We start from the raw sequence: 27,515 nt of genomic DNA on the forward strand, positions 1-27,515 counted from the left end.
AGCCATCCCCCCTTGCCCCATCACTCCATACCCTTGTAACATGTGCCTCTCCATCTTTCTGTAGCCCCCTCTAAGTACTGGAGGGGCCCTAAGTCTCCTCAGAAACTCCTCTTCTCCAGGCTGAACCCCAGGCCTCTCAGCCTTCACAGGAAAGGTGCTTCAGACATCTGATCATTTCTGCAACCCTCCTCTGGACTCCAAGAAGACCATGTCCTTCTCATGCTGGGACCCCAGAGCTGTTTGAGTGCTCCAGGTGGGATCTCACTACAGTGGACTAGAGGGGGAGAATCCCCTCCCTCGACTTGCTGGGTCTGGTTGCCTTTCCAGCCTGTGAGATCATGCTGCCAGGTCATGTTGAGCTTCTCATTAGCCAACACTCCCAGTCTTTTTCCTCAGGGCTGGCTTCAACCCATTCTACATCCAGCCTACATGTGTGCTTGGGATTGCCCACAACCATGTTCAGGACCTTGCACTCATGATGATTCATGATACAGAGCCTCCGTGTCACGCTACTGGACCCTATACCCATATCTCTGCTCAAATCTCCCTTTCTGTCTTTGAACACACACTGGATGCCCGTGGTCTCACACTCAGACATGCAGTATCATGGTATGGTTTATTCACCTTTGTATGAATAAGAATCTTGCCATGCTTCCATCTCCCTCTATACATTTTACTTAAGATTTGCAGAGCAGCCAGGATGGCAGGAAGAGTTTTTATTCTTTGCCCAGTGGAATGGAATATAAAGTATCATCCTATGAATTTTATTCCAAAAGTTCAACCTTGCTTTGCAAATTATCCAACATCATTAGCGCTGTGTGAACAGCTCTTGGGAAAAAAAGACAGACCTGTTGTTTTGCTACTCTGAGAAAGTCATGCCAGCCTGCCCTCTCAGAGATTCTGGCTCATAGTTTCCATTTTTCCTAATATTCTTTAACCATTCTTCTTTCCATTTTGGCAGTACAGATGCCTGTTCAAGCAAGGACTTGTTTCATGCTGACCTAACAAATAGCCATTATGTTCAGCAAGGAGAACACAGAAAAAAAGATGGCATGAACACGAAAAAAAGAAGCAATTTGAACACTGCATGATGCCTGAGCAGGAGAGCGAGCAATAATCTTTTAGACAAAACTAGTGAAAAGTAATCACATGCTTCTTCTAAAACCTCATTTTCATACTTAACTCATAATAAAGGCAGCACAGAACTTTGTGGATTAATGGCTTTCTGAGGTTGATGATTGTTGTTTGTGTTGAGCTCTAGAAGAACTTTCTGGTCAGGAATCTCTGGGAAATTTTCTGCTGCTCTGACCAGCAAGTCCATGTAAGGATTGTCTGTTTCATGGGTTATGCCAGTCTCTGTGAATGGAGAAGCTGGATCCTTTAGTGAGAGACCTGATTATAGCAACTTTTGAAGGGAGATATTTGAGTTTAGAACTAGCTGCCACTAGTTTAGAACTAGTTTGGAACCACTGGGATAGAAAGAACTGACTCAAGCTCTTAAGTGATCTAATAGGAAAAATTAGAGGAAGAATGAATAATTTACTTAGTAAAAACCCTTTTGGCAGAACCATTTAATGGTAGCATTGTAATGACTTTTCTCTAGTAAAATAGATGCTTATACATATAAACTTCCAGTAATTTACCTTCAAATGCATACTTTTGTCATTTTTCACAGAACCACAGAATGGCTGAGGCTATAAGGGATCTCTGGAGGACATGCTGCTCATCCCTGCCCACTGAAGGACCCTTCAAGTCAGCTGCCCAGAGTCATGTCCAGATAGCTTTTGAATACCTCCAAGGATGGAGAATCCACAATTCTTAGGCATGATGTGCCAGTACTCAGTCACCCTCACATGAAAAGTCTCATATTCAGATGAAGTCTCGTGTTTTGGTTTGTGGCACTTTTGAGTGGCCATGCAATGATATCTTCCCGTTCTCTCAGCACTCATGGGTGCACCCCACCAGGGCCCATGGGTTTATGTGTGCCCAGTTTGCTTAATGCCCATTCCCTGGTCTGACCATCCTTCAACAAGTGTACATTTACCTTGCTTCAGACTTTTCCCCCTGCAGTTCCTGAAGGCCATGTAAAAACTAGGACATAAACACCCAATTTCACCAAGAAAGGCAAGAAGGAAGAAATCACCTTTTCACGATGCAGACAGGGTAACTGATATGCTATGGGAAAAAATAGCATGTTAATAATAAAAATGACTTATCAGCTAGAAAATGTGATATATATATATATATATATATATATATATGAGCAAATGGTTTGCTTCCCAGCTGATTATCTGCAGCCAGGGGTCTGGAGTTTTATGCCAGACAGCAGTAAGTTCAAAGTCAGTCTGTATATAGCCAGAGCACAGATCAATTATTCAGCCTGTTCAGCCTTTCCTGCTCTACGTAATCCAATTACAGTTCCCTTGTTTTCCCTTGTGAGACTCCAGAACATCTATTGGACCTCCAGTATAGCAAAATAATCTTCATGACTACAAACATGTCCATGAATTCAGCTAATGAGACAGATCTTTCAGTTCTCTCCTCTTGGAACACAGAGATAGAGATCTGCCAGAGTCCTTGGCTGAATGTTATGGCAGCTTCTTCTTTCAAGTTAGTTTTGCACACTTAGAAATTTAAAATGCCATATGCTAAAACAAACATATGACAAAATTGGGTTTGGGTGCCAAGTCCACCTCTTTCCTCAAAGACTTTTTAGTACTGGATATGAAGTGAATAATCTAATCAACATTCTTATTTTCTGTGAAGTTTGCTTACAGCAGGGATTCATCTAAGTGACCAGTGTGATTTCTAACAACAGAAGTTTCTCTCTTTAGATAAATAAGCTGACAGATCTCCTGCCACCCCAGCCCTGCCTACTCATGGTACCAAAGCCAGCTTCTCATTTAAGGCAACTGGGGAAAATTTCTTTTATATTCATCATCACTGATCAAACTGTCTCTGGTCCCTCACTCAGTAAAATAACTTAAGATTTCAGGGGCCAAATGCAACATTTGCTTGCAATTATATTTAGAAGACATATATGCTATCTGCCACATGATGGTTGTATACCAGAGCTAGACTGGGAACAATCCCCAGTCACTCACAGTTCTTGTCTCCTCCAAAAAGCTGTCTCACACACTTCCCAACGTGACTTTCCTTCCTGCTCCTGGTCTGTTTAAAATTGACTATACCTGAACCTTGTCACCATTTCCCACCTCAGTCACATAAACTGTGCAGGTTGTTCAATGCCTGCTGCAAGTCTGTAAAGCACAAGGTATCCTCAAAAGAGAGGACAACTGCACAAGCAATAGAGTAGTCGAGAGGGTCTTTCTGAAACAGTTAATTAATATTCTAAAACTAAGACAGGAAGGAAAAGAAAGAAAGTAAAGAAAAAGAACCAGAAGAATCACCCCCTGAAATCCAGCCAAGCCCTGTTTTCACTGTTTTAGTTTTGACCTATTAAACCTCAGAGTGTATAGTGCGAAGAGGATCAAAAGATTCCTTGCCTCAAAGACTGAACTGGGTTTTTTGCATCTCTTTTCCACTGAGTGAGAAAAGCTTTGCTTGTTGGAGATGCAGCTCAACATACTTGAAGGCAAAAACAATAAGGAGAATTTACATGCTTTCATTAGAAAGGCTGTTTCTGGTTTAGAGACAGGAGGAGATTACAGGAGATTATGTGTTTATAAGAAGAAATGAATCAGTAGCTTCACACTGACAATATTTGCTTTTTTTTTTTTTTTGAGTGTTAACTAAGCTTACCTCTGTTACACATTGTGATTTCTTTTCCTATTCATTTCAAATATCAGCTGATTTCAAGACTTTATAGGTCAGGGAAGTGGAGCTGATGTAAGTCCTACTACTGTATGCTGAGTATCAGAGATTTAAGAATTACTTAAGATGTTTTCATTTGTACTGCTGTTTTTAACTGTGCCTTTTTCCTTGTATTTAATTTTTCCTATGCAAAATCAGAGTCTGACTTTACAAAAAAGTGGAAAACACTGCTCACTGTGATGGCAATAGATGCTGGAAAGGTGGAAAAAGAAAATATAGGACTCAAACTGTTTAATTTCTTATGAGATTAGTTAATAAATACAGAGTGTTTTTTTCCCATCACTCTAGCATAGTTTGAGATTCTATCTCTCTTCTTTGATGCTAGCTATCTGCTTTTTTTCCAGATTAGGAATCATATTTCCATGGAGAGAGCAAACAAAACTAAGAATCAAAGACTTGTGAAAACATTTTCTAGTCAATATATTTCATCATATCCATATCGCATTTGATTATTTGCAGGAGGACAGGAAAAATGAAGAAAGGAGAAATAAAGTTTATTTCAACATTCTTTCTTTTAACATTTTTCTCTCCCATCATTTATTACCTATAGGGAGCAAGGCAAAGATAATATTTCAAAGGTACTGGTAACTTTGTGAAATCGTGTAATTGCAAAAATGTACAGTGAAACACTAGCTTGGGAAAGAAAAAAGATACTCTCTTCTTGGTAGTATCTCCCCATGATATGGATAATTTCTTTGGACTGACTCACTGAGAAGACTAATTAGAGATGTTTACCCATTTTCAGTAGCTTAGTAACAGGTACTATAATTTGAAATTTCTACAGAAAGAGATATTAAAAATGCCAGTCATTACAGTCCTGCTAATCTCTTGCATGTGGGACCAACAGGACTACATGAGCTTTACATGAGCACCCACCTATAGATGTGTGCATGTATATGTACAGATACACCCATCTGTATATGATACATACATATATATGTAGCTGTAATTTAAAAATACATGGAAGGTTGGAGAAGTAAGGAAGATGCTCTTATATGCATACAATTTTCAAATCACATGTATGATTTCATGGCATCAGTATTAACTAATGGAGGAAAAAATCCCTAAGTCATCTTTAAAATCATCAGCTTTTGAAACTTTACCTGTAAAGTTCCAGGACATGAGTCCCTTGATCAGAGGTAAGAACAAACTCTGTGGTATGGAATATGTTCTAGAGGTGGGAACTGCTTCTATAACTATTATATATATAAAAATCTACTAAAATCAGTAAGTTTTAGGAACTATTTCACACCTGACTGAATTAGACCACAGCTGCCTATACAAGTTGACTTTCTTATAAGCCCTTTTAGTATACTCTAACTATGAATAATCCTTGCAAACAGTTTCATTTCTTTAATGTCAAATATTTAACATGAGAAGTCAGAAGTAGGAAAAACATTCTTCTCATAGTCACTTTTATTAACTAATGATTTGCCTAGTTATTTTGTGGATAATAGAGAAGAGGAATAACAGAATACTTGAGTAGTAACTTCAAAAACAGTTACAGAAAGTGAAGTATAAAATTATACATAGACTGTTCCTACATATTTTTTAACAAGTGGAAAGGGACTTGGGATTATATGAAGGAGTATTACTGCTCACCTCCTAAGTGAGAATGCCCATTCCCATTTCTCCAGGAGCCTAATCTTTATTTAAGCAATCAGCTATCCAGCAGGGACCTGCTGATGTCCTACTATACACTGTCAGACTCAGCAAGATTCCTTGAAAGTGAGCCAGTAAGAGAGAAGGAATCACACTCACTTTTAATGCTACAAAGGACATTGATATTCATAGTCCAGTAACTTTATGGCAAGCATAAACCTCTTGGAGGAAGAAAGAGTAACATATCTGAACACTATTTTCATTGGAATAATTTCAATTCCAACAAGACTGAAAAGTAAAAGGACATGAAATTTAACGAATTATTCCATTTGGGACAAAAGGCAGAGAATATACATGACTGAAATGACTGTCTTGTAAAAATGTCACAGAAGCATGCAATGAGTAATCCTGAAGGAGACTTTCAGGAGTTAACAAAGGTCAGCTAGTTATCTTAATAATTCTTTGCATACAGTGCTACACTTCATAGTCCAGAATTTTGGAGCCTGACAGCTCACCCTCTAAACAACTTTCACCACCATATTACAAATGAATAAAAAGAGGTGCAGATCTGACTGTTTGTGCTGCCTGACTGTGCCGAGACCTGCTCCACCCAATTTCCACATGTACTGAGAATGCCTGTCTCCATCTAAGCCAAAGCCAAAATCTGCAGATGCTGCAGCTGACAAAATGAAAGGTCATTTTCATTTTCTCAAGCTCTCCTCCTGCTGAGCTGCTACAGGATATCCTCGTATCTCGATCCCAACCCCTTCCCCAAGCCCTATTAGAGACCCTCTTCTAGAGCTCCACAATTATGGGTAGCTTATAGTGTATTCCATCAATAAAAGTCAATTGATTCATGTTTCTAAGGTCATTTCAGACTACTCTGGCAGCAATAAAGGTGATTTAAATGGATATTACATTGTGATTAATGTTAGGGCTATTTCCTATTGCCTGAGTGGCATCAAGAGACCTGAGTGTAACTGAGAAGCAGATTCCAAGGTTTTACCTCAGCAGGGGCCAACCTCCATCACCCTGGAGCTACACACTAGAATATTCATACATCTGAAAATCATAAACACTTGCCTACAGGAGCAAATTAGAGATGGAAATCTGGGACTAGACAGGAGAGGGCAAGGGTCACCTCACTAGTGAGTGCCACCTCCCTGCTGAAGTTTCACTTGTTCAGGCAGTTGCTGTTCCAGTTGCCCCTCCCAGGGATCAGGGTACCAATCCACTATCCCATGCCAGCCTCAATGCTATCCCCATCATGTAACCAAGAGAGAAACTACTGCAAACTTTGTATCAAGAATAAAAAAACTGGTTTGTTAGGGTTTTTTTTTAATTTATTTTTTTTAAATTTAAAATCTTCTATGATTTCATTTGATGGTACTTGAAAGCTTAGTTATTTTGGAATTTTCAAGATTTCAGAATGGTCTGGGTCATTCAATCAAATCTACATATTCAACCACATTATAATAACTTTCTATTGTTCTACCACAGGCTACTGACTCACCAATAAGCTTACTCATCACTCCCAGTGCTCCAGTGCCTGATAACTTTTGAAAAATTCGTATTTTCCCATTCATCTAGGATGATGTATGTATAAAGTGAGTTTTCTGAAAGCACTGCAAGGACTCAGGAGCCAGAGTTTTACTGAGAAGACAAAGGTCTGTGCCCCTAAATTCTTTACACATTTTCAAAAAGTACCCAGGTCAAGTATCTTTAAACAGGAAATGGATTTACACCTCATGTTTCAGTCAATTAACCTAGAAAACTTTGACATATTCTTGCTTTGATATTCAGACAAAATGGCCTTATTCCATTGAAACAATCCAGTAAGGAGCAATACATGTGCCAAGACAGAATGCAAAGGATAAAATGATAGTATATTTCTGCACCAAGTGCTCTTGTACATACATGGTATTTCTCATTCCCTTATCTTGGTGGCCTAATAGATCTCACTATGGAATAAATAGCAAGGAATTACTATGGTACAATCTTGCCAAACAGAAGTCAAAGCACATTTTAAGACCCAACTACATGATTACTCAAAGACTGAATAGGCAAGTATAGCACTGAATGCCAAATAAAGGGACATAAACAAGAGTGATGTCCATTTCATGAGCTGAACACCAGGAAGTTGATAAAGTTGAATACATAGAAATGAACTTAAATCAGTGCAGAATTCTATACTATTTTTGGTGTCAAAAAAACCCCAAAACAAACCACAAACAAACAAATCCCCAAATACTTCACAGATTTACCCTGTCTCCCTTGGGTAGAAAATCAAGACTACTTACCATTCTTGGAAAGAATGACAGCCAAGTATTCATGGAAGTAGGTGTTGATGTACAGCAGGAGGCTTGGAGTGTGTGCTGTGAGAAAGCTGAATGCAATATTCTCCTTGGACATGACAGCATCCACATAAATGGCAGAGCTCGAGGTGCTTGCATTCTTTGTGACAGGATAAGGCTCTTGGAAAGTATAGGTAACAGAAGTGCCAGCTTCAAATAATGCAGAAACCTCTAAAAGCATATATAAACCAAAGGAATTATTTCAACTACTGCATTTTCAGATCTCCCAGGTAGGAATGGGTAAGAACTAACCACCTCAGAAGTAGAACACTGCAAAACACCCTTGATTCAGCTGACATCACCCTTCCTTCACTTATATAAGAGTGTGTCCTTCTTTACAGCTTGTTTGTCTGGCACAGAGAAAAACAGAGTATGGAGATGAAAATTTTGGTGCTGGAATCAGAATTCCATGAGATGGAGCAGCCCAAATGTCTGTCAGCCAATTACATGGTTTGTTCACCATCTTCTGACAGTGACATATAAGGCAATATTCTCTGTCTTTCCTCCACAATAGATTTGTTCTTTCCAGTCTCTTTTTTAAATAAATTATTAAAGCAACACCTTGACCAGAGACAGCCAGTAAGTGAAGCTGTTTTTAGGAGCATCAAATGAAGAGAAGCATCAATCTGTGCATCCTCAGATTCTTAGTACTCATGCTTCTGTTTTCATTGAACAACTAAACTGATTTACAACAGCAGATGATGCAGCCCACTTAGCAAACCTGTTGCATTTGTGAGGTAGGGGACAGCCATGGAAATAAAAAATTCACACTGCACCTTGCTGTTACTGAGCAGTGATTTTGTTAGTTCCAAAAAGCATGTTCTCTAAATTAGATGCACCATGTTTGCCCTGCTTTTTTTCTGGTGTTGACAGCATCTCCTATAAGCCACCAGAAAGGTTCAGTGAGGACACGTTCACCAAAGACTGAACCATGCAAATCAGTTTTCTCCTGAATGCTTCATGCTTATTTGAAAAATTTCTTAACATTTGGATGAGTTGTCACAGGAATGGAAAAAAAAATATAAAAAAACTACCTCTTTTTGTCACATCAATGCTCTAAAACTTTGTAAAGAAAAGTCTTAAGGATTTGTTAACATGCAGAAAAGATGATAAGGTTTACAAAACAAGCAACCTAAACATTCAGACATGGTCAAACACATGCTTTAAAAAAATTCAGCCCTATTTCCTAATGTCTGAGGATAGTTACATGCAGTGGAACACAGGAATCATAATGGCATAGCATGGTAAACTTTATTAGTGCAACTAACACCATTTTAATTTCTGAGGCCAACACAGAAGCCACCAAATGGAGGTGTTAGAGCCTGCTTAAGATAAACATTTAGGAACACTGAAGGGACAGCTGATAACAGAACATCTTGAGATGTGGGGGACAAGCTGACATGGGTGAAATGGTGCTGTAATTCAGAGTAACTGCACAAAGCACTGAAGTGCTGGGATCAAAGCTTGCTGCCTACCTTCCTTGCAGTAAGGCCCTTCATAGGCTGAGTTGGTACAGTCACAGAAGTAGCCAGTATACTTCTCCACACATTTTCCTCCATTATGGCACAGGTTCCCATAACTGCTGCAATGTCCTGGGCATCCAGGTTTAACACCAGGCGTCATTTTAGCTCTCTCCTCGAGGTCAAGTTTCTGTCCATTTAAATGCAAAGATCGAATACATCCCAGAAAGCCCTTCTGTCTGGAAGCTGTTCCCCCTGGGAAAGAGAAAAAAATGGAGATGCACTCATTGGTGAGTCTGCACAGTAATCAAAACCATGAAGTTCAATCCTGAGGTACAAACATGAATCCCAAAATTTTAAAAAATATTATATATCAAAGCATACAGTGGCAAAGGATGACAGATGGACAGCCCTGAAAACTAAAGGTGTCTCTCTATTTTTATGAAAGAACTAGAAAGCTGTATGTGACACTTTATTTTTGACATTTTTCTCTTTTTTTTTGGCTGCCCTGTCTGCCATTGAAACCACAAATTCATTTAGAAGCAAAATTAGCTTATCTTATGTCTTCATATCACCAAGTACATGAAAAAACTAAAATGAAAATGTTGGGGTTTTGTTGTTTTTTTCTATTTGTTGCCTTACTACAAACACCCTAATCCTACCAGCAGGAGAGTTACACATGCTGAGGAGTCCAGAAAGCAGGGATGAATCAGGTTCAGCACCAGGCCTGCTGGCTGAAGGGAAAAGTCTTGAGTCTGAATTTATGTGCAACTGCCCAGCCTTATGTGTTTTATGGCAGTGGTTGTTGTAGGCCTGAAACACGAGTTCAGCTCACAGATGTGTTATTTATTACAGTGGTTAAACATAATTGCATTTCTTCCTGAAGACCAGACCTGTATGCAGGGGGGAAGCTCAGTCTCTACAAGCTAACTAGCTTCATATCTGTCAAATTAAACTGCTAACAGTGTTACAATGAAGGCACTTTTCCATAAGAGGTAATCTCTGAGAATGATAATAATGATGATTGTTGAAGTTCTCTATGAAAAAATAACCATTTTTCTTATCATATGCTTTTTTTTGGCAGTTGCCAATGTTTTGCTTTTGAAGATACTGCAATTTTGATTGCTGCTAGGAAATCTAATTCTGGTTCAGGAGTTATCAGCATTTGCAGACTCTTAAAAGCTAGCTTTATTGGTGATTCTCCTGCAAAAGTAGTATGAAAGAAGTTATTATTCCTCTGTAGAAGTTGTCTCTCTTTCATAGTGTATGACTAAGAGATTACATCACTTGATAAACCCTAGCAGAAGAGCATTTGTTTTTTTCTATAAATTAATTAAAGCAAGACTTCTGCAAACTAAAGAGAATGCAGCAACAGTCTGAAAAGTCCTGGTGTTCTGCTACACCATTCTGTCATACTTTTCTTTCTGGGACACTAATAGCAGAAATCCTGGATCTGAATTAGAGTAACTGAACTACAGATAGCATGCATGAGACACATTTGTTTCATGCTCATTTTATGATGCCTTTCTCAGAGAAATAAATATTTTCAAGTTCCTCTTTAGCCAGCTATTTTTTTCAGATGAGCAAAATGTTAGCTCACTTATTTTAAACGCCCTCTGAGGACAAGAATCAGGCTTTCTGCATTTGCTGCGCTGCACACACAATCCTTTTGTTTGGAGATTTTGTCCCAAAACAAAACATACCATATAGATTTTTCAGTAAAGTCCATGTAAGTAGAAATGGGATTTCTCCCTTTAAGGCTACTGGTTACTCTGTTTTCTTTTGCATTGGAGGCCACCACAAATATTACAAGGCTGAATGACAGTTTCCTTGCCTCTTCTCTGCACACACACAAATCCCAGCTGTAACATATAAAAAATGAATAAAAACTATTGCTAACTGTTCTACGGATGTCATGTTTATTGCCCTACTCATATTCTTATTGCTCTCTAAAGCACTTTGGAAAACCACCTAAAGTTTCTCACTCTTCTTCTATTTCCTGGCAAGTATAGAGCTTAGCACAGACCAGCTATACGATCCTAGACCCACACAGCATTGATTAAGCAAATCTATTGCTTATTTTAGGCAATCTTCTTCAATTGGCTAGACCTAATCTTCATATACATTCCTGAAAAGCAGAGGAAAAACTGAAAATAAACACACAAAACTCTTCCCCAAATTAGGCTTTGCAGATTCTTCCAGCTCTAGTAGGAGCTTGATGGACTAGAGACTTTAATGGATGAGACCTAAATGTTTTATTCAGGAAAACAGATTTTAAATAAGCCTAAGGACCATGAGCACCAAGCTTAGGGGTGTATTTTGCTGAGTGGAGATGACAGTCAAGTGAGCCATGCTGTTTTCAGCAATGTGATTATGCAACTGAAATTCTGTGAGGGGTCTTTGGGAAAGGAAAAGAGAGTCTGAGAGGAGGGGAGAAAAAGCTCACAACTGAGCGCTCAAAGCACAGCTTGGTGTCAAAATTGGCTAAATAATTAACATTGTAGCAATGAGTTGAGGATTTGTTTTAAAAAAAAACCTGAAGAACTTTTTGTTAGTAGAAACTGGATTAGGGAGGCTGAAAGTAAGTATTAGGAACATTTGTGTAACTGATACAAAGAAAAGGAAAGGGCAGAGAAGTATATCAGGAGCAGAACTTGCTACGGTGTTCCTCAGAAGACCTCAAAGTCACACTTTTTAGTCTCAAGCTGAAAGATATTCAAAGCATGCAGGATACACAAAGAGTTAAGTAGTAATTCCTCCTCTTGGCCCCCAAAATATTCCAGGGTGCTGTAGCAAACAGCACCAGGTGTTTTTCCAGGGTGTCTACAAATGCTTTTAAAACTAACAGCAGTAAATAAACTCCTTCTTTTCCTATCATTCCTTCTGTCTGTCTCCAGAGCAAGTTTCTCAGATGTTGACTTTCTCTGGATTATGTTGCCTTTGGACTGTCTATAACAGATGGAGGAGATTCACCCAAGGATTCATTCCTTGCTCACTTCCTCCCACAACAAAACCAGGAGCCCAAACACTTAGCTTTACTAATTTCCTAAATGTACCAAACAAACAGCACAAAAACCTTCCAACCAAAGCTTTGTACATCAGATTAATTTCTCAAGATTTTTATTTTGCTTCTCTGATGTTACCAGTCTGACTTCAAATCCTGTCCTCCAAGTGGACTGGGAGGACAGTCTTTCCCATCTCCATGATGGAGTCTTGTGCTCATGCCTCCACCAGCAGGTAGGACAGGGTTCCATCTCACATTACACCACGAGAGGAGATGATGACACAACTGCTCCAGGACCACAGGGAGAGCTGCACTATACCAAACCATGTCACACACACTGAGTGCTGAAAACGACTGTCCACTGGAAGGAATGGGTTTTGCCTTCCCCTTCTGAGCACATGTTTAGCTGAACTGGCTCTGTACTGGACAGTTCGGTGCAGTTGATGTTAGCCTGCACATTTGTTTGGAGTTTGCTCCTTCTACTGTAATTTTTTCAAATTTACACAAGAAATCTGGCCAGGTGCAAGGATATCCATGCTCTCACTATAATTATTATGCAGCCAGAAGCAGTTAGATAGCCACTAAAAGAAAGCAAGAAATGGTTTTCTAACTCCTTTCTAACTGCATTAAAATCCAAGCTTGTTTGAGTGTAGTGGCAATGCAGTCATTTTTCTCTTCCACTTCACAGACACACAGAGCTATCTCAAAAGCCTGCCACACACAGTCATTAAGGCTGGAAACCCCTTAATCACTGTCAGTATGCAGAATGCTGCAGAGACAAATATGTTGTGGATTATAGAGGGAGTAGGGAGCAATATTATGTGCTGCTGCTTCTTTCCTTTTTACAGTGGCATTCATACATTTATTTTTCAGATGGGTTAAAACCCTCTCTGCATGGCTGAGGTATTAAATCAGTAGCTTTTTATTATAAGATTCAAATGAGACTTTCAGTAGAGACAAACTATATCACATCTGTGTATTGCTGGACTTCTGCCACCTTTCCCTGGAGCACCCAGGGACAAATAGTGCCAGAATCAGGAGGCTGCCCAGGCTTCCTACTCTTCTGACAGCTCTCAGGAAAACTTAGCAAGTCACAGATAATTTTGGCCTTCAATATGGCAGAGTTAAGGCCTGAAAAAGCACTCCCAAACTCATTTGTTTTTCTGTCCCTTTTGCTCATGGTTCAGTAGAAGTGTGGATGGACAACAGAATGCAACCTATTTATTGCACAGTGAGAACTTTTCACCTCTTGGCTGAAATAAATACCTATATCCTAGAGTTTTCTGTAAACACTCACTACAATCAGAGTACAATCAGTTGGAAGTCCCTGTTGGATCAGCTGTTCCAGCCTGTTCCTTAAAGCACAGCTACATTCAGTATGAGGTACAAATTCACTTCTCCACCAAAACAAACAGAACCTTTTTGGCAGAGCCGCTCCCCATCCACTCAATCCCCAGCTTGTGGGGATGCTGCTGCTGTTCTGCAGCAGGTGCAGGGCTTTGTGCTTGTCTTTGCTCGCAAGGGCTGCTGTTGGCACATTGCTCTGGTGAGGTCTTTAACTACCATGGATTTTCATGACACAATTCATCAATTATGTCACTTTAAAACCACCATGAAATTCACACAGGTAACCTGTTTATTTTGCTGAGGCTGAGCAGCAAGCTTACAGGCAGATACTGCTTTTCAGATGTGAGATGGTAAGCAGTTTATATATATGACATATCTAATAGATGACCTATGATAAACCCATCATATTTAGTCCTTTAAAAAGAAACAACCAAAAAACTGCAAAGTCTATTCAGCCACTACATCTCTAATTTTTCTAGCTGGAAATAGTATTGGCTGAATTCCTCTGATGTTTCTAAGGTCTCTGGCAGCCTAAGCCTGCTGCCTCCCGGCCTGGCCTCCCACAGAACATGTTCTTAGGATCAGAGTAGTATTTGAAAAACAAGTAATTAGCAGCGTGCTTTATACCAGAAAACAGAAACCTTGCATTGTGACAGTCTTAAGCCTCCCTTCTGTGAGTTCTTCAGAGACCTCCTCTCCAGCTGAGTCTAACAGAGATCATTTCAGGTATAAATCAACAGCTGTGTGGGAAGGACTCCTGACATTGATGCAGCCATATCTATTTATTAACAGATTAATTCTTTATGTTCAGAGCCCAGTAATTACTGCACATATACACAATAAAAAGCTCATATGAAAAGCCTGAAAGCTACTTAAGTATAAGGGTATGAATATAGCAGTAAACTGCATTAAAATGCATTGACAGACTGAAGTTTGCTACAGCATTTCAGCTAAGTAAAAAAATCCATTTTAAGGAAGGAATCAGAAGTTACCTGAATGGCCCTGCACAAGAACAGTTACATCCCACTCCATCACTGAGCAGATTACTCAGAAAGATAGCATTTGAATATATAAAAGAGAGAATTCCCTTCATAATCCATCATCCTATTATCAAATACAAACTAGTTCCAGTACAGGTTTCTTGTGTGAGGGCAATAAATAAACAAAATACATGCAGAGATTTTTCTTTCCTCTTTTAATTTTCTTTTTTTTCTTTTTTTTTTAAGAATCACTTTCAGATAGAACACCTGTATTTGCACTGACTGTGTTCATACTTCTCTCACTCATGGTCTCTCTAGCCAAAAAGGGGTTTTGGTAGACATGCTGAAAGGAACAGACTTTAAAGACCATAGTGTCTTCAGGCTTTGCCCCAGAAACTTGTACAACAAATTTTTGACTTTTACAATGTGCCTAAAGAGAAAGGTCACATTTTTTACAGCATTTTACACAGCCAGTGTTGCATAAGAAGAAAGGTTATCAACTCTTTGGCAATAAATACATTTCAAGAGTTTGACCCTAAAAATACCATCAAGCACAGCACGGTTACACTACGGATTGTGCTTTGAGTGCAAAGAGAGTTGTTGTTTGGGTGTACTTCATGTTGCCTATGCAGGAGCAGAGGAATAGAAAGCAGAATCAAGGAACCACATGCAATCATAATGGTGAGATAAGAGCATTCATCACCAAAGTGTATGAAATACTGTTATCTACAGGAATCCTTGGGTTGTCCCTACCTACAAATAACTGGCTGTTGAGCTGCAGGCGGAAGTGTCCCTCAGCAGGGGCCTGCAGGACCTTCTTGGGGAGGCTGTCCACCTGCAGAGAGGTTTGCTTCAGGTTCCTCTCCGCCCGGACGTAGTGCCACTGGTTGTCATTCAGGGGTGTGGGAGACTGCACCGTGGCTTCTGTGGGGCCATTCCCAACATCTATGGAGAAGGTGATCTCCTTGGGGGCTGGAAGAGATAAACAGAGATGAAGAGGAAGTGAAGGTCTGAATTAAATTGTGGTTTTGACATCAAGAAATCTTACATAAATATAGGGTCCATTAACTTTTATGTCAGCAAATAGTACAGGATCATTTACCTCCCATCTCCTACACAGCAGTTTATACATAAATTTAAGCCTGCAGCTTCACTGTTTGATCTCTGCTGTGATTAGGCTTGGCTGTGGGTACCCATCTTTTTTTCCTATGAAAAACATAGTCATGTTTTCTAGTAATCCAGAAATGGCACTACTCTTTTTGAAGTGCCAAATCCTGCACAAAAGTCACACAATGGTCCCAAAAGATTCTGGACAAAAAATGATAAAATTAGAGAAAGGATGAAGATCTTTCCAACTAGATCTTTCAAAATACAGGTAATTAACCATTACATAACTTGGCTGCACGTGGTACAAGAGAATCCTACAAGCATTTGTCTGCCTCAATCTCACCCAAGATGCATGAAAAAATAGATGAAACTACTTAATAAGTGATCCTAAACTCAACACACATCTAGAAATAATAAGGCTCCTAGAAATAGGACAATTGTTGAAAAACAGAAGCCACATAAAGGAGTCCACCTTGTTCTGCTGGAAGCCTGAAAGGGGCTAGATCTTTTTAACATTCTTGCTACTGATTATTTTCCTCTTCCTAAAATGGTAAATGGACCACAGAGACCAAGAACCAGGTCCAACCAGAAGGTTGTGAACTGAAAATTCCTAAACACCTTGCTATTTCAAGGCCAAAAAATTTGATAGGTCTGGTTTTGGAAGCTGCTTCTTAGATAGTTAAGATAGGAAATGGTCCATAGGGATAGACAAAGATCTATTCTGAGCCCCTGCATCTGCTAGAAAGTTATTTCCCCTTGAAGCACCTGCTCCATGGAGCTTCCTTGATACGAGGCCTTTAGGCTGCAAATTCTGTCTGGCAGCAGGAAGCACAACAACAAACTACTGATGAGAAGCCTAAGTCTAAAAGGTATTTTCCCAGACTTTCAAACAACTCATTTCTCTAGGTCTGCAGATGGAACACACATCCAGAAGCTATCACTGAACAATCCTCTTAGTTTACAGTATTTGTTATATTTGATGCCATTTTTACTTCTGCATCCCTGAGAATAAAATACTGAAGTACAACCAAATTGGACCTTGATGTGCAATTAACAGTAAATCACACCTCATTACCTTGTGATAATCCGCCATGACATTTACCACTGGTTTAATGAATCGAAGGGCTTTGTTTCATTAAATTAAATTTTATTTTGGGGTTATTATAAGCATATTATCAAATGCATATCACTCAGTTTGTTTTCCCTAAGCTTGACAGAATTTGGAATACACATGTCATATTTCATGTCAAAGACACCGTACTCTTTTGTCACTAATAAATATTTGAAGTCATCACAACAGGAGTGAGGCAAAATGTCACTAATTAAATTCCCTACTATTTTCCTTATACACTGAGTAGCAGTTGCACCGCACTCAACAGATTTTGAAGTATTCAAGATCCATTACAACTGTGAATAACTTATCTTTCATCAGTGTCCTGTCCTTCATAAACTCTCACCTCGTAGCTGCATAGTCTTGTAGAAAAGACAATATTCTTACTCTTGCTTGTTAAAGAAAGATAAATCTAGCCATAACAAGACTAAGTGTAGTGATCAAGTCTATACAGGAGAGCTCTGGCAGGAGAGGTAGGTAAGTCTCGATAAAAGTCTTTTATATCTCCATCTTATCATCTCCAGGCACCTCTAACCTTTTAAAGATGGCAGAAATTTTGGCATTCCCAGTTCTCTGCATGTGTCAAATTGGTCAAAAACACCGAGATTTCTGAGCAGTGAAACTTACAGCTTATCTCAATTCGTATGAAGTCTTTAATCCCTAGGTTTTCCAAGAACACCCCGGCTACGGCGGTAGTTTTGAAGAAGAAGGAGATGTCCGCACTGACCTCGGCGTGGAGCGTAGGGAAGTGCAGGTAGGAGGCCTCCGTGTTGAAGGAAGCAGCATTCCAGAACTGCCCTGCAAACACAACCCCCTTCTCTATAGTTAATTGGCACAGGACAGCAGCTGCCAGCTGCATGTGGAAAGCCACCTTTTATCAGAGAAACAGTTTTTTTATAAAAAAAAACAACAACAACAACAACAACAACAAAGGAACATTCTGTGCCTATGGAAATTGAGAAGAGCTAGTACTCACTGTCTCCATAGCAACGCAAAGGGCCGATTTTCCAAGCAGCCTCAGAATTTGATCTGTTTGTATCAGTGATCACAATCTGAGTTACAGGCAAATGGTCTTTGAAAGCAAGGAGGCCAGTATCATTTGTCCTGGATTTTAATACACAAACAGAAAGAGAAAGATTAACCACAGACAAACCCCCTAGCATTCCTCATGCAAGACAATATTTAAAAGATGCTTACTTAAAGACCTTTTGCAGAATTACCTGGAAGAATTATGAAAAGTACACACTGTTTAAGATAAATACGTTCCCATGTATGCTCTGTGTTCAGCAATACCACTGAAGACACCATTTACATGATACTGGCTGGGATGGGCTGTAAATCTGCTTCAGCTGTGCAGAAGAGCTGTGCAGCTGAGGAAGAGCACTGCCATGCTGACTAATGGGCATGAGTGTAAACTGGGCTCTACTGGGCTCCTCAGCAGGATGCATTTGCTGTGGATCAGGTCTAAGTCCAAGTCTGCATTTCTGTAAAGTTAGCTGGAAACAGATAAGGGTGTTTTATGCTGGCTTTATGCTTTACCCGAGCAGGAAGTGGACAGGAGGTGCCTGATCCAGCACTCTGTTAGCAAGGGGAAGCCAGACAATTACTGATCCAGCTTCAAGATGGCTGGGACACAACTGACCCTGCACACTGCAGAAACAGCTGAATTGGCAGAGTGAGTTCGGACTGCATCGATCCTCTGCAGTGCACGTCGGGACATTTTGGTTCAGCAACTGAAATACTCAAGGCGGATCTATTGCATTGTCAAACTTCTCATGTTTGTTTGTTTAGCTGGGCTTGTTCATCAGATGTGACTAACTTACACATGGCTGCTAGTAAGGAAAAGAAAGATTGATTTTTAAAGGATAATTTCCTTGTTTTTATTCTGAGTCAGATGGACAAAATGTCCTCAAAATGCAGCGTGATGTTTCGTTGCAGGTCCTTAGGCTGACTGAGTGGCTTTGGCCATAGCAGGATATGCAGACATGCATTCATCCCACTGCACTTCATGAACTCAGCTGAGTCCCTCAGGCACCAACCCTGACCTTACCAGGGCAGAACTGACCTTCTGTGGTCTCTCTCTATTGATTGATAATAGAGAGGTGAGTGCTCCTGAATCTCATCTCCACGGTGATGTGTTTTTATTTCTCCTTTTCTCAAGGTTAAAGTTTGCTGGCCCAAAAGTACGGCAGACCATTCTTTCATGGAATCAAATCTCAATAATTTTGGAGAAAGGATCTCTTCCTCTGAACAGCCCAGCAGGGTCTGGACTCAAATCACCTGTTAGCTCATAGGTGAAAGACTCCATCCTGCAGATGGGGATGGCAACATATCCAAAATGCCAGTAATCCCAAATTTATACCTGCTGCTCCTCCAGGCAGGTGTGACACAATGCCGCAGGAAACAGGTATCACTGTTTGACTGATAATACTGCCAAAGTCTGACATTCCAGGCAGGGTCCCAGACCCGCCCATATCCTGCTTGTAATGCCAGCTTCCACAAATGTACTCTCAGTGTAGCTCCAGATAATGGGAAGGGACATAGATTTTTAGCAAAGAAATAATAATCAGGACAAATGCTGCAACTGTGCTCTGACACACAACCTCAAATGTTTGCTTGGCTAAGTGCTCTACTCTGATTAATGTTAGACAAAAATAGGAGTATTTTGATCTTTTTCATAAAGGCTGCATACATTGCATTTATTTTTCACTGCTTATAATTGCATGCAGCATAGTTAATTGTCTCATAATGCCAAGGGGAACAGGAGAGCTACCCTCTCTGATGCTAGCATTTTCTTCTTGCTCCAGTGGGTGTCTGACATGCAAATAATTACAGACAAAGTGCAGCAAGATGAAATTCCCAGGCACGAGGCAGAGTGAGGCCTTCAGTACAGACTGAGGAAGAAAACTATCATGGATGAATCAAAGGTACATGGTCTCCAAATCTCTTCAGGGCAGACTCTCAGTATCACACTTACAGCTTATTGTATCAATATTCAAAAGTTAGTGTAAATACTCTTAACAGATTATGAAACTACTGTGACAAAAGCTAAATTATTTGAGTATTTCTTAGGAAGATAATTGAATAACGTATTCCAGTGTCTGGGAGGAAGAAGAGTAGGCAGAATGAATGAAAAAATGCAGAAAGATATATAGTAATGGGACATAAAATATTCAATATACAGGTGAGTAACTAAGGTGGTGTTTTCTTTTTTAAAATAAAATTTTTCAAAAATTGCAAAATACTTAGGGAGGTTTCCTGAAAATTTATTTAAATTTAAAAAATACGGCAGTCTTTTTACTAGCTATGATCAGCAGTAAAATAAAAATCAGTATCTTTCTACAGCCAGCCCTCAAAATATCCACAAAAAACCATGAAATGGTGACATTTTAAAGATATCTATTCTACATCTCTGAAAACTGCATTGCTTATTAGATATTCTGCTGTATTGCATGAAGTTCTTTTATATCAAATTTTATGACTGAATTTTTACTACTTATATGCCAGTGTCACAGTGAACTTTAGTAGCATAGCTCAAGTGTGAGAGAGAAATATATTCTAGAATTAATAAAAATCTTCACTTCTTTGTTAATGCCTTGAAAACTCAATCAAGCTTCTCTTCAAACTCAAATAGCACATTTTATTCTCTCACACATGGAAAAAAACCCTCATATAATGATATGAATTTTCACACAAGCAGACACTGAAATAAAACCTATCAGAAAAACATTCTATCCTTCAAAGAACATGTCAGTTGAGGAACAACATATCTGTTGTTGCAGTTAATTATTATTATTTCATAGTAGGAAATCAAATTTTTGCTGAAAGATCAACACCTAAGCAATTTCAGACAAGAAAAGCAAAGAAGAGAGTGGAAGACACTGTGAGTGTTTCAAATTCCTGGTATTCCTTAAATTGAACTTATTTCTTTGAACTCCATCTCTTACAAAGCACCACAATTCCTCTTCTCTATGTGCTACACCACGGCAGCCTCTCAAATACAACGTATTACTCCTGAGAGAGGAGCAAAAGAGCTCCATAGTAACTTCCTGGAGGCATTGCTGTGGCACTACAAAATACAAATATACCAGGGTTTGGATAAAACATTTGAAATTTTGCCTTAAGGGGGCTTGAGGATCACTTTTCATGTACTACACCTTCCAAATAAAATTGCTATTTTCTGATAAAAAACATCTGCACTCTGATGTGCAAAAAGATGATTTTGTCCTTTAAACAAAAGTAAAACCTTGTTAGATTAATTATGTTTTATTTCTTCCCAGACCTCCTTTTTATTTACATGTATTTTAATTTTTAACACTTGAAACCAGATTATACTTGCTTTTCCACAGCTGCTTCTCAGGTTACCCAAACCCTCTGTTTCTCCTTAGTGGGTTTCACATGGCACTCTGTGGCTGCCTCCACCAAGCACACCCTTTTTAAGCCCTGATTTCACAAAAATCAAGGCAGGCTTTATCACTTCCCTGAAAGGAGTCCTCTGCTAAAAGAAAATGGTATGAATAAATTAATAAACTTCAGAAGACCTCCTGCTTACCTGACTTGGCACTCAATTTGGCACAAAATCAGATGAAAGTCTGAATGTTTTGAGGGTGGAAACAACCCTCAACAAACAGATGTTTCTCTGAGCTCTTTGCATAAAGGATAGTGTCAATTTGTCCTTTCCACAAGCAAAACCCAAACTAAACAAATCCAATAATGCCCTTTAAATTAAATCAGCAAAAATTTTTGTTTATGGGTATTAAATACAGCTGGATGTCATTTGTTTATCCATGTCTGAAGACTAATGCTTACCCAAAGGACTTCCTCAGTAAGCTATGAGGCACGTCACACATCAAACAAACGCTCTATGTATGGACCAATTTAAAAAAGATGAAAATAATTTGTTACTAAAGGTGATAGTGCAGAGCTGGATACTTCAAGGTGCAATAAAGGCAGACTCACATGTAAAATGACAAACAACTATTTGTATTATAACATTATGAAACTATTTTTTTCCTTCCTGGCTACTGCTAAAAGTGTGCTCAACAAACCCTTGCTCAGTGGTGTTCTAACAGTGTGAGCCATCGTAAATTGCTAATCTCTAGGTAGCCATTTCCATATTTTTTGTAACAGATGGTAGAACAGTAGTGCCATTAAATATAATTTATTCTCATATGATCCCCTATTGGTATGTTTTTCTCTTGCACATTAATGGAACCTCTGGTGAGATCTGAGCCTCAGTAGCTCAGATATTCAGTACAGATTTTCAGGAATACCGTACATTTGGGGAAAAGAATACTATCATCAGCAGATGGCAAGGAAGCACAGAAGGAATGGGCCCATGACACAGGCTTCCAACAGGAAAAGTTTTGAGGCCTGTGCAGGACATACCATTAATAATCCAAAGGAATACATTTTAATTGCTCATAAGCCATACCCAAAAATTCTTTACTGGGTAAAATAGTGTACAGTCACGATAGCCTAAAAACACCAGCACAAGTGGACATACCTAACACTTGAAGGCAAGCTGCACTGCATTTTTTTGGCTGAATTAGAGATACAGAGTTTGGTAATTAGAGTAATGAACTGATTGTTGACACCTCAGGGACCTGCTACAGTCGGCTCTCTGCAGGCAGCTCTTCCCGGCTGTTGACAAATGTAATCATCACAGCAGATATCCACAACAACTCTGTACAGGCCAGGTCACCTCTGGCAGGAGTTATTTATGAGCTTGCAGGCTCTCTAGAGTCGCCTGCACTGTTCTCAGGGAACAGATTCAGTGTGGGGTACTGGTTGAGCAATCAAAGCCTGTCAAATCTGGGCTCCTCAGACCACTCCTCAGGGTTTCTCTGCCCTGCTCTCCTCGAGCCTTCCAATTTTATCATCCTGGCTCTGGCATAGTTTAGCACAAATATTTCTCATCCAAGCAGGGCTTCATTCACTTCCATTTGGCTTTGCTCCTCCTCAAACAAAGCTCAATATACTCATTATACCTCCTGGAGACTGAAGTGGGTCTGAAAATAGTAACATCCGCCCTCTATTTTGTTCCCCCTTCTTATATCCTGTGGTTTTCCTCATTCTTCTAGTGCCCCAAAGCCATGACACAGAAGTGAATGCATGTTACTTTGGAAATGTTAAGCCTCAAAGGTTTAGTTCCCCAATGAAGAAGACTATTCTGGAAGACAAGAGGAGGATACTCCTCCAGTTTGCATAATAACACTGCAGAATAGAAATAGAAGGCAGAAAATCAGCTAATTGTTTGAGTCAACACCATCCACCACACTTTGCTGAGGTACCCTTCTCTGACGATGAGCTTCTTGAACAAAATGAGTTCCAAAGATGACTCTCTTTCTGTACAAAATAAAAAGCTGCAAAGTTCTCTAAATTCACAAAGTTTCCAGGTGAATGCTGTCAACATGGTTTGGTTTGATGACTGGCTTCAGTCAAGGGTTTGTATTTGAAGTGGAAAATGGATTCCAGAGAGAGGGACCGAAGTAGCAAAAGGACTTCAGGACAGTCACGTGCCTCACCTCAGCATGGAAGAGTTTCCTCCCATTTAAATGCAAGGTTTGGTGAGCAGCAAGACCTGAATTGCCAAGGCATGAGAATTTTGCTTGAGGTGAAAGACAACCTGGAGAGGTATTCAAAGATCCAAAATATCTCATGGTAACACTATCCTGTCAGTATTTCAGCTTTATTCTTTAGGTCAGTTTAACACATTTCCCCAGTCAAGAATGCATTTTTGTTTGAAACAACTGAAAGACAATCACTCATCTGTCTCATCTATATATAGCTCGTCCCAACATTTTAACTATTGTCAGTGTGGAGAAAGAGAAAGACAGAAAGAAAAAGACAGACAGACAGACAGACAGAAAGAAAGAAAGATTACTAGGTTTAGCCTCAGCTTGAAGCCATTGGATTTTTATGAATGTTCCTACCCACTAGCAAGTGCTTTCAGAAGTCAGAAATCTTTCTCCTTTTTTGGCAGCATGCAGCCAAAGGCATGTCTTACACTTTTCCAGATCCCTTGCCTGGGTCAACAAAAGTGGGCAGTTGCAGGTGCCTCTGCTTCCTCATCAGAGATCTCCCATTCTCCAGAAAGTACCAAGAAGATGCTCCACTATTCTGAAGTGACAGATTTTGTTGTTATCATACCATGGAGTTTGGAACCATGATGAGCCATATGGAAAAAGATACTTATCAGTACAATGCTTTAATGAAAACAAAGGTGAAAAATATAAAAGCCTTCCCGATCTAGAATGCTTAATTATAAATCCCTACTCATCTGGCCAGGGGGACTAACTTGATGTCAAGTAAGAGCCCAAAAATAGCAGCTGGCTCAGGTGTCTGCTCAGATATCATTTAAAAGTCAGCATGCCTAGAAGTGCATATTGTGTGCTGCCAAACACCTGGCACAGGGCTTTGTCTGCTTTCCATTGTTTATCATTTCTTTTGCTGCTCTGAGAAATTAGTAGCTTCTTCTGCACCCAAGATTTAGTCTAGGGAAAAAGAAATCAAAGCAAAATCCTAGGACTGCCTCCTCCTTAGGAGATGTTTCAGCTATTCTGGAGAGTTCCCACTTTGGAGCAGCATGATTTATCTAAAAGGAGAAAAAATGATTTTCTGGTTTTCCACTCTGAAGCACCCATTTTATTTCATGCTGAGGCAAATAAATGCATCTACTGCTGTCTTGCTCCTTCCACTATAATGTATAGCAGGTTAAAGTCACAGTTCAGATCTCAGCAGGTTTCAGATTCGAATGCTCGTTATATATCAGGGGGTCAGTGTTCTAGCAGGGAAACACAAAAGCAATCTTCAAGAGGCATGAAATTTCTTATGTTTAGAAGCTCCTCATAAAGGTCAGGGTTTTTTAGCTTTTATAAAGCCAACCTTCAGTTTAGAATAATACATGAGAAAAGTAAAATTTTCTCATGGATTAAAAAAAACCTAAGCAACTGAATCCCCAAACCAACAAACAGTAGGCAGTTTAGTGGAGGTAACTTGTAAGCATATTTTGTTATTATCATGAAATTAGGAGAAACAAGTAGCTCTCTGAGCTGCCAAGCTAACGATGCATGATTTCCAACATCTTTCTCCCAGGAGGGTTTTCCAAAAACTAATAAAAGTGTACGCTTCCTTAACTTCTTTCTTGTGGGCTTTAATTGGCTTTTTCCCCTCAGCCTGGCATAAATTTTCATAGAACATGCAATTTTTAATACTTTTGAGACTTCTCCTTCTCTGTCCAAGATGTTTGAAACATGTCTGCTTGATCAAAATCATTGTGGGTGTGTTGGGGCAAATGGAGATAAACACTCCCAGCATAACTTGTTTAGTTCTCATTTCCTGAGGAGACTCAGCTGAAATATTAAAAAACTGCTTTTAGCTTTCACCTTGCATTGTTTTGTACGACCTAGTGGTGCAGTGCCCTGCAGTCTAAGACTGCAACCCCAGTGTCTGCCAGCATAACACCCTGCTCTGCTTGAGCAGTGAGAAATGGAATGTGGATTATGAAAAGAGCCAAGCACCAGTAAAAAACAGATGCTCACGATGCTCGTGTGCAAACCTAGTCAAAAGCGCAGCTGATAACCAAACATTAAAGAAAAGATAGATTAACATATACAGCCAGGCTATTCAATACAAATCACATTCATAAGCTAGTATTTACATAAACATCTTCCTGAAGAAATCCCCTTACAACTAAAATTTTTGAAAGTGAATAGTGACCCCAGGGATACAAAAGGTCCAAGCAGATAATCACACTGTCTAGAAATCAAGCAACCAAAAAAGCCCAGCACTCACAGTGACAAGTAATTTCTGTTTGGGTTTTTTTTTGATGCTTTAAGACCATTTCTACTCATTTTAAGTGAAGGTTTCACACAGCTAATTCAGACATAATGTTTCAAACACAGCAGCTTATGACAGCAAGACACTTCTTGTCTACTATTATTCATAATTTCTGAACTACTTGAGGTTAAAATTTTATTTATTTTTTTTTTTCAGATAAAGGACAGCAGATCCTATCAGTGGGTGGTCTTAGAAGGGAGACTGAGTGAGCAGAATTTTCACATATATGTTCAGTGTTTCAAACTGTATTTCCAACAACACTCATCTGGCATTTCAGTCCCCCCAAACACATGTGGAAAGTTCACCAACTAGCTCTTGGTGGCTGGAGTGTCTCTGAAAGTGCAGAGAATGACAGAAAACTGCAATGACTGAAAACTTTGGCTTTCCCAAATTCATGCAGAATCAGCGCACAACAAAGGTCAGAACCCAAAGAAAGCTTTGAATTTTCATGCTGTGACTCTAAAACTTCCTATGGAGACTGAACCAAAACCTACAGAAGCCAAAAAACTCTTCCTATTGACTATAAAAAACTTGAGATCCAATGTAAAAAAAGTTAAGGCACATTATACTGTTTCATAAGAAAAATACAAGAGCGCTTAGTAGCACATATTTCTAGTTTAGCTGTATCTGAATTTTTCTGTCTAGGCCTCAATTTTCTGCTCCAATGTACACCTATGAAACAAGCTCATAGAGCCTTTATTCATGCAATGCTCCAATTGAATTGAAACTTAAAATTACAGGATTTGGCATTCAACAAAAAATACTTTTTTGAAGACCACCCATTCCAGCAACCTGCTTCAGCCAGATGTCTTTGGTTCAAAGAAGAAATTTAAGGTGAAATCAGAAGTCCAAATTCTAGTTTCATTTTCATTCTTATCAGAGTATATTCAAGCCATTCAAGCTTCCTGAACTGTGAAGCAGGAAAGATTTAAGCCTTATTTCCCTATTTCCTATCCCCAGCCCTTCACACAGACACTGCAATACACATGTTAAAATTATTACCATTCTTCTCTATCTGCGTCACAGTTGCAAAAATATCTCATATCCAGACAACTTTCTTCCAATCCACATGCACACTGCTGAATGCCTGGAAGAGATCCTCCCCAGTAAAGATGCTTTTCATTGGCACGGCCAACCCACCAAGCAAATGGCATTCCATCTGGATGAAAGGGAAAAAAAGAAGGGGGGAAAAGAGAAAAAAGAGAGAAAAAGAGAACTTGATAAGCAAACTGGATTCTCCTGAGAATGCAAAAGAGAATGGAGATGTACATGTTAGACAGTAGTCAAAGAAAAGATGAAAACTGCAAAGTAACAAACCATAAATATTGCCCCAGGTTCCGTTTTATGGAATACATGTTGAGAAAGCAATGATTCTGTTGTAATTCCATTTGGTTTGAGACACAGCTCTTTCACCTTAGGGCTGACGTGCCAGTTACTCACGAGAACCTCAGCACCTTTCAGCTGCAAAGACTTTGGAATGGCAAACCCAACACCAGCTGTGTCCTGTGGTTTTTGTGTGACACTGGAGGGTAGATCTAATCACAGGAGACTGAAAGCAATTCTGCTGCCACAACTCACACCCCACAGGTTGTACCGTGCCACACAGTATTGGACAAGGACCTCTCAGCAAATGGTTTTGCAGGAGCCTCTTGCCCTTGAGCAGGATTTCTTACCTTATGATATAAAGATATACCTTCAGATATAAAGAACAAAAACCTACAGAAATAACACCCTAGCTGATCCATAACTATGAACTTCACACAGTTCCTCTCAAAACTAAGACTAACACTTCCACTGGTTTCTCAGGGAGCAAGTTTAGGAATTTTAATGTGTTCTCCATGGGTGGAATTTGCAAATGTAAAGCTCAGTAAGATA

General features: G+C 39.5%; 1 protein-coding gene across 1 annotated transcript in view; it reads right to left on the reverse strand.

Annotated features, from left to right (window-relative positions):
• CNTNAP5 (contactin associated protein family member 5) overlaps window positions 1-27,515 on the reverse strand; it is a 269,753-nt gene that overhangs the window by 25,738 nt on the left and 216,500 nt on the right. The window contains exons 14-19 of the mRNA XM_023931219.2: window positions 26,643-26,799; window positions 17,776-17,903; window positions 17,427-17,597; window positions 15,335-15,553; window positions 9,266-9,505; window positions 7,737-7,961 (exon numbers count right to left, since the gene is read on the reverse strand). Of these exons, the coding sequence (XP_023786987.1) occupies window positions 7,737-7,961; window positions 9,266-9,505; window positions 15,335-15,553; window positions 17,427-17,597; window positions 17,776-17,903; window positions 26,643-26,799 (1,140 nt within the window). The remainder of the gene's footprint in view (window positions 1-7,736; window positions 7,962-9,265; window positions 9,506-15,334; window positions 15,554-17,426; window positions 17,598-17,775; window positions 17,904-26,642; window positions 26,800-27,515) is intronic.

This window comes from Cyanistes caeruleus, chromosome 7 (assembly GCF_971803275.1).
Source record: "Cyanistes caeruleus chromosome 7, bCyaCae1.hap1.1, whole genome shotgun sequence".
NCBI lineage: Eukaryota > Metazoa > Chordata > Aves > Passeriformes > Paridae > Cyanistes > Cyanistes caeruleus.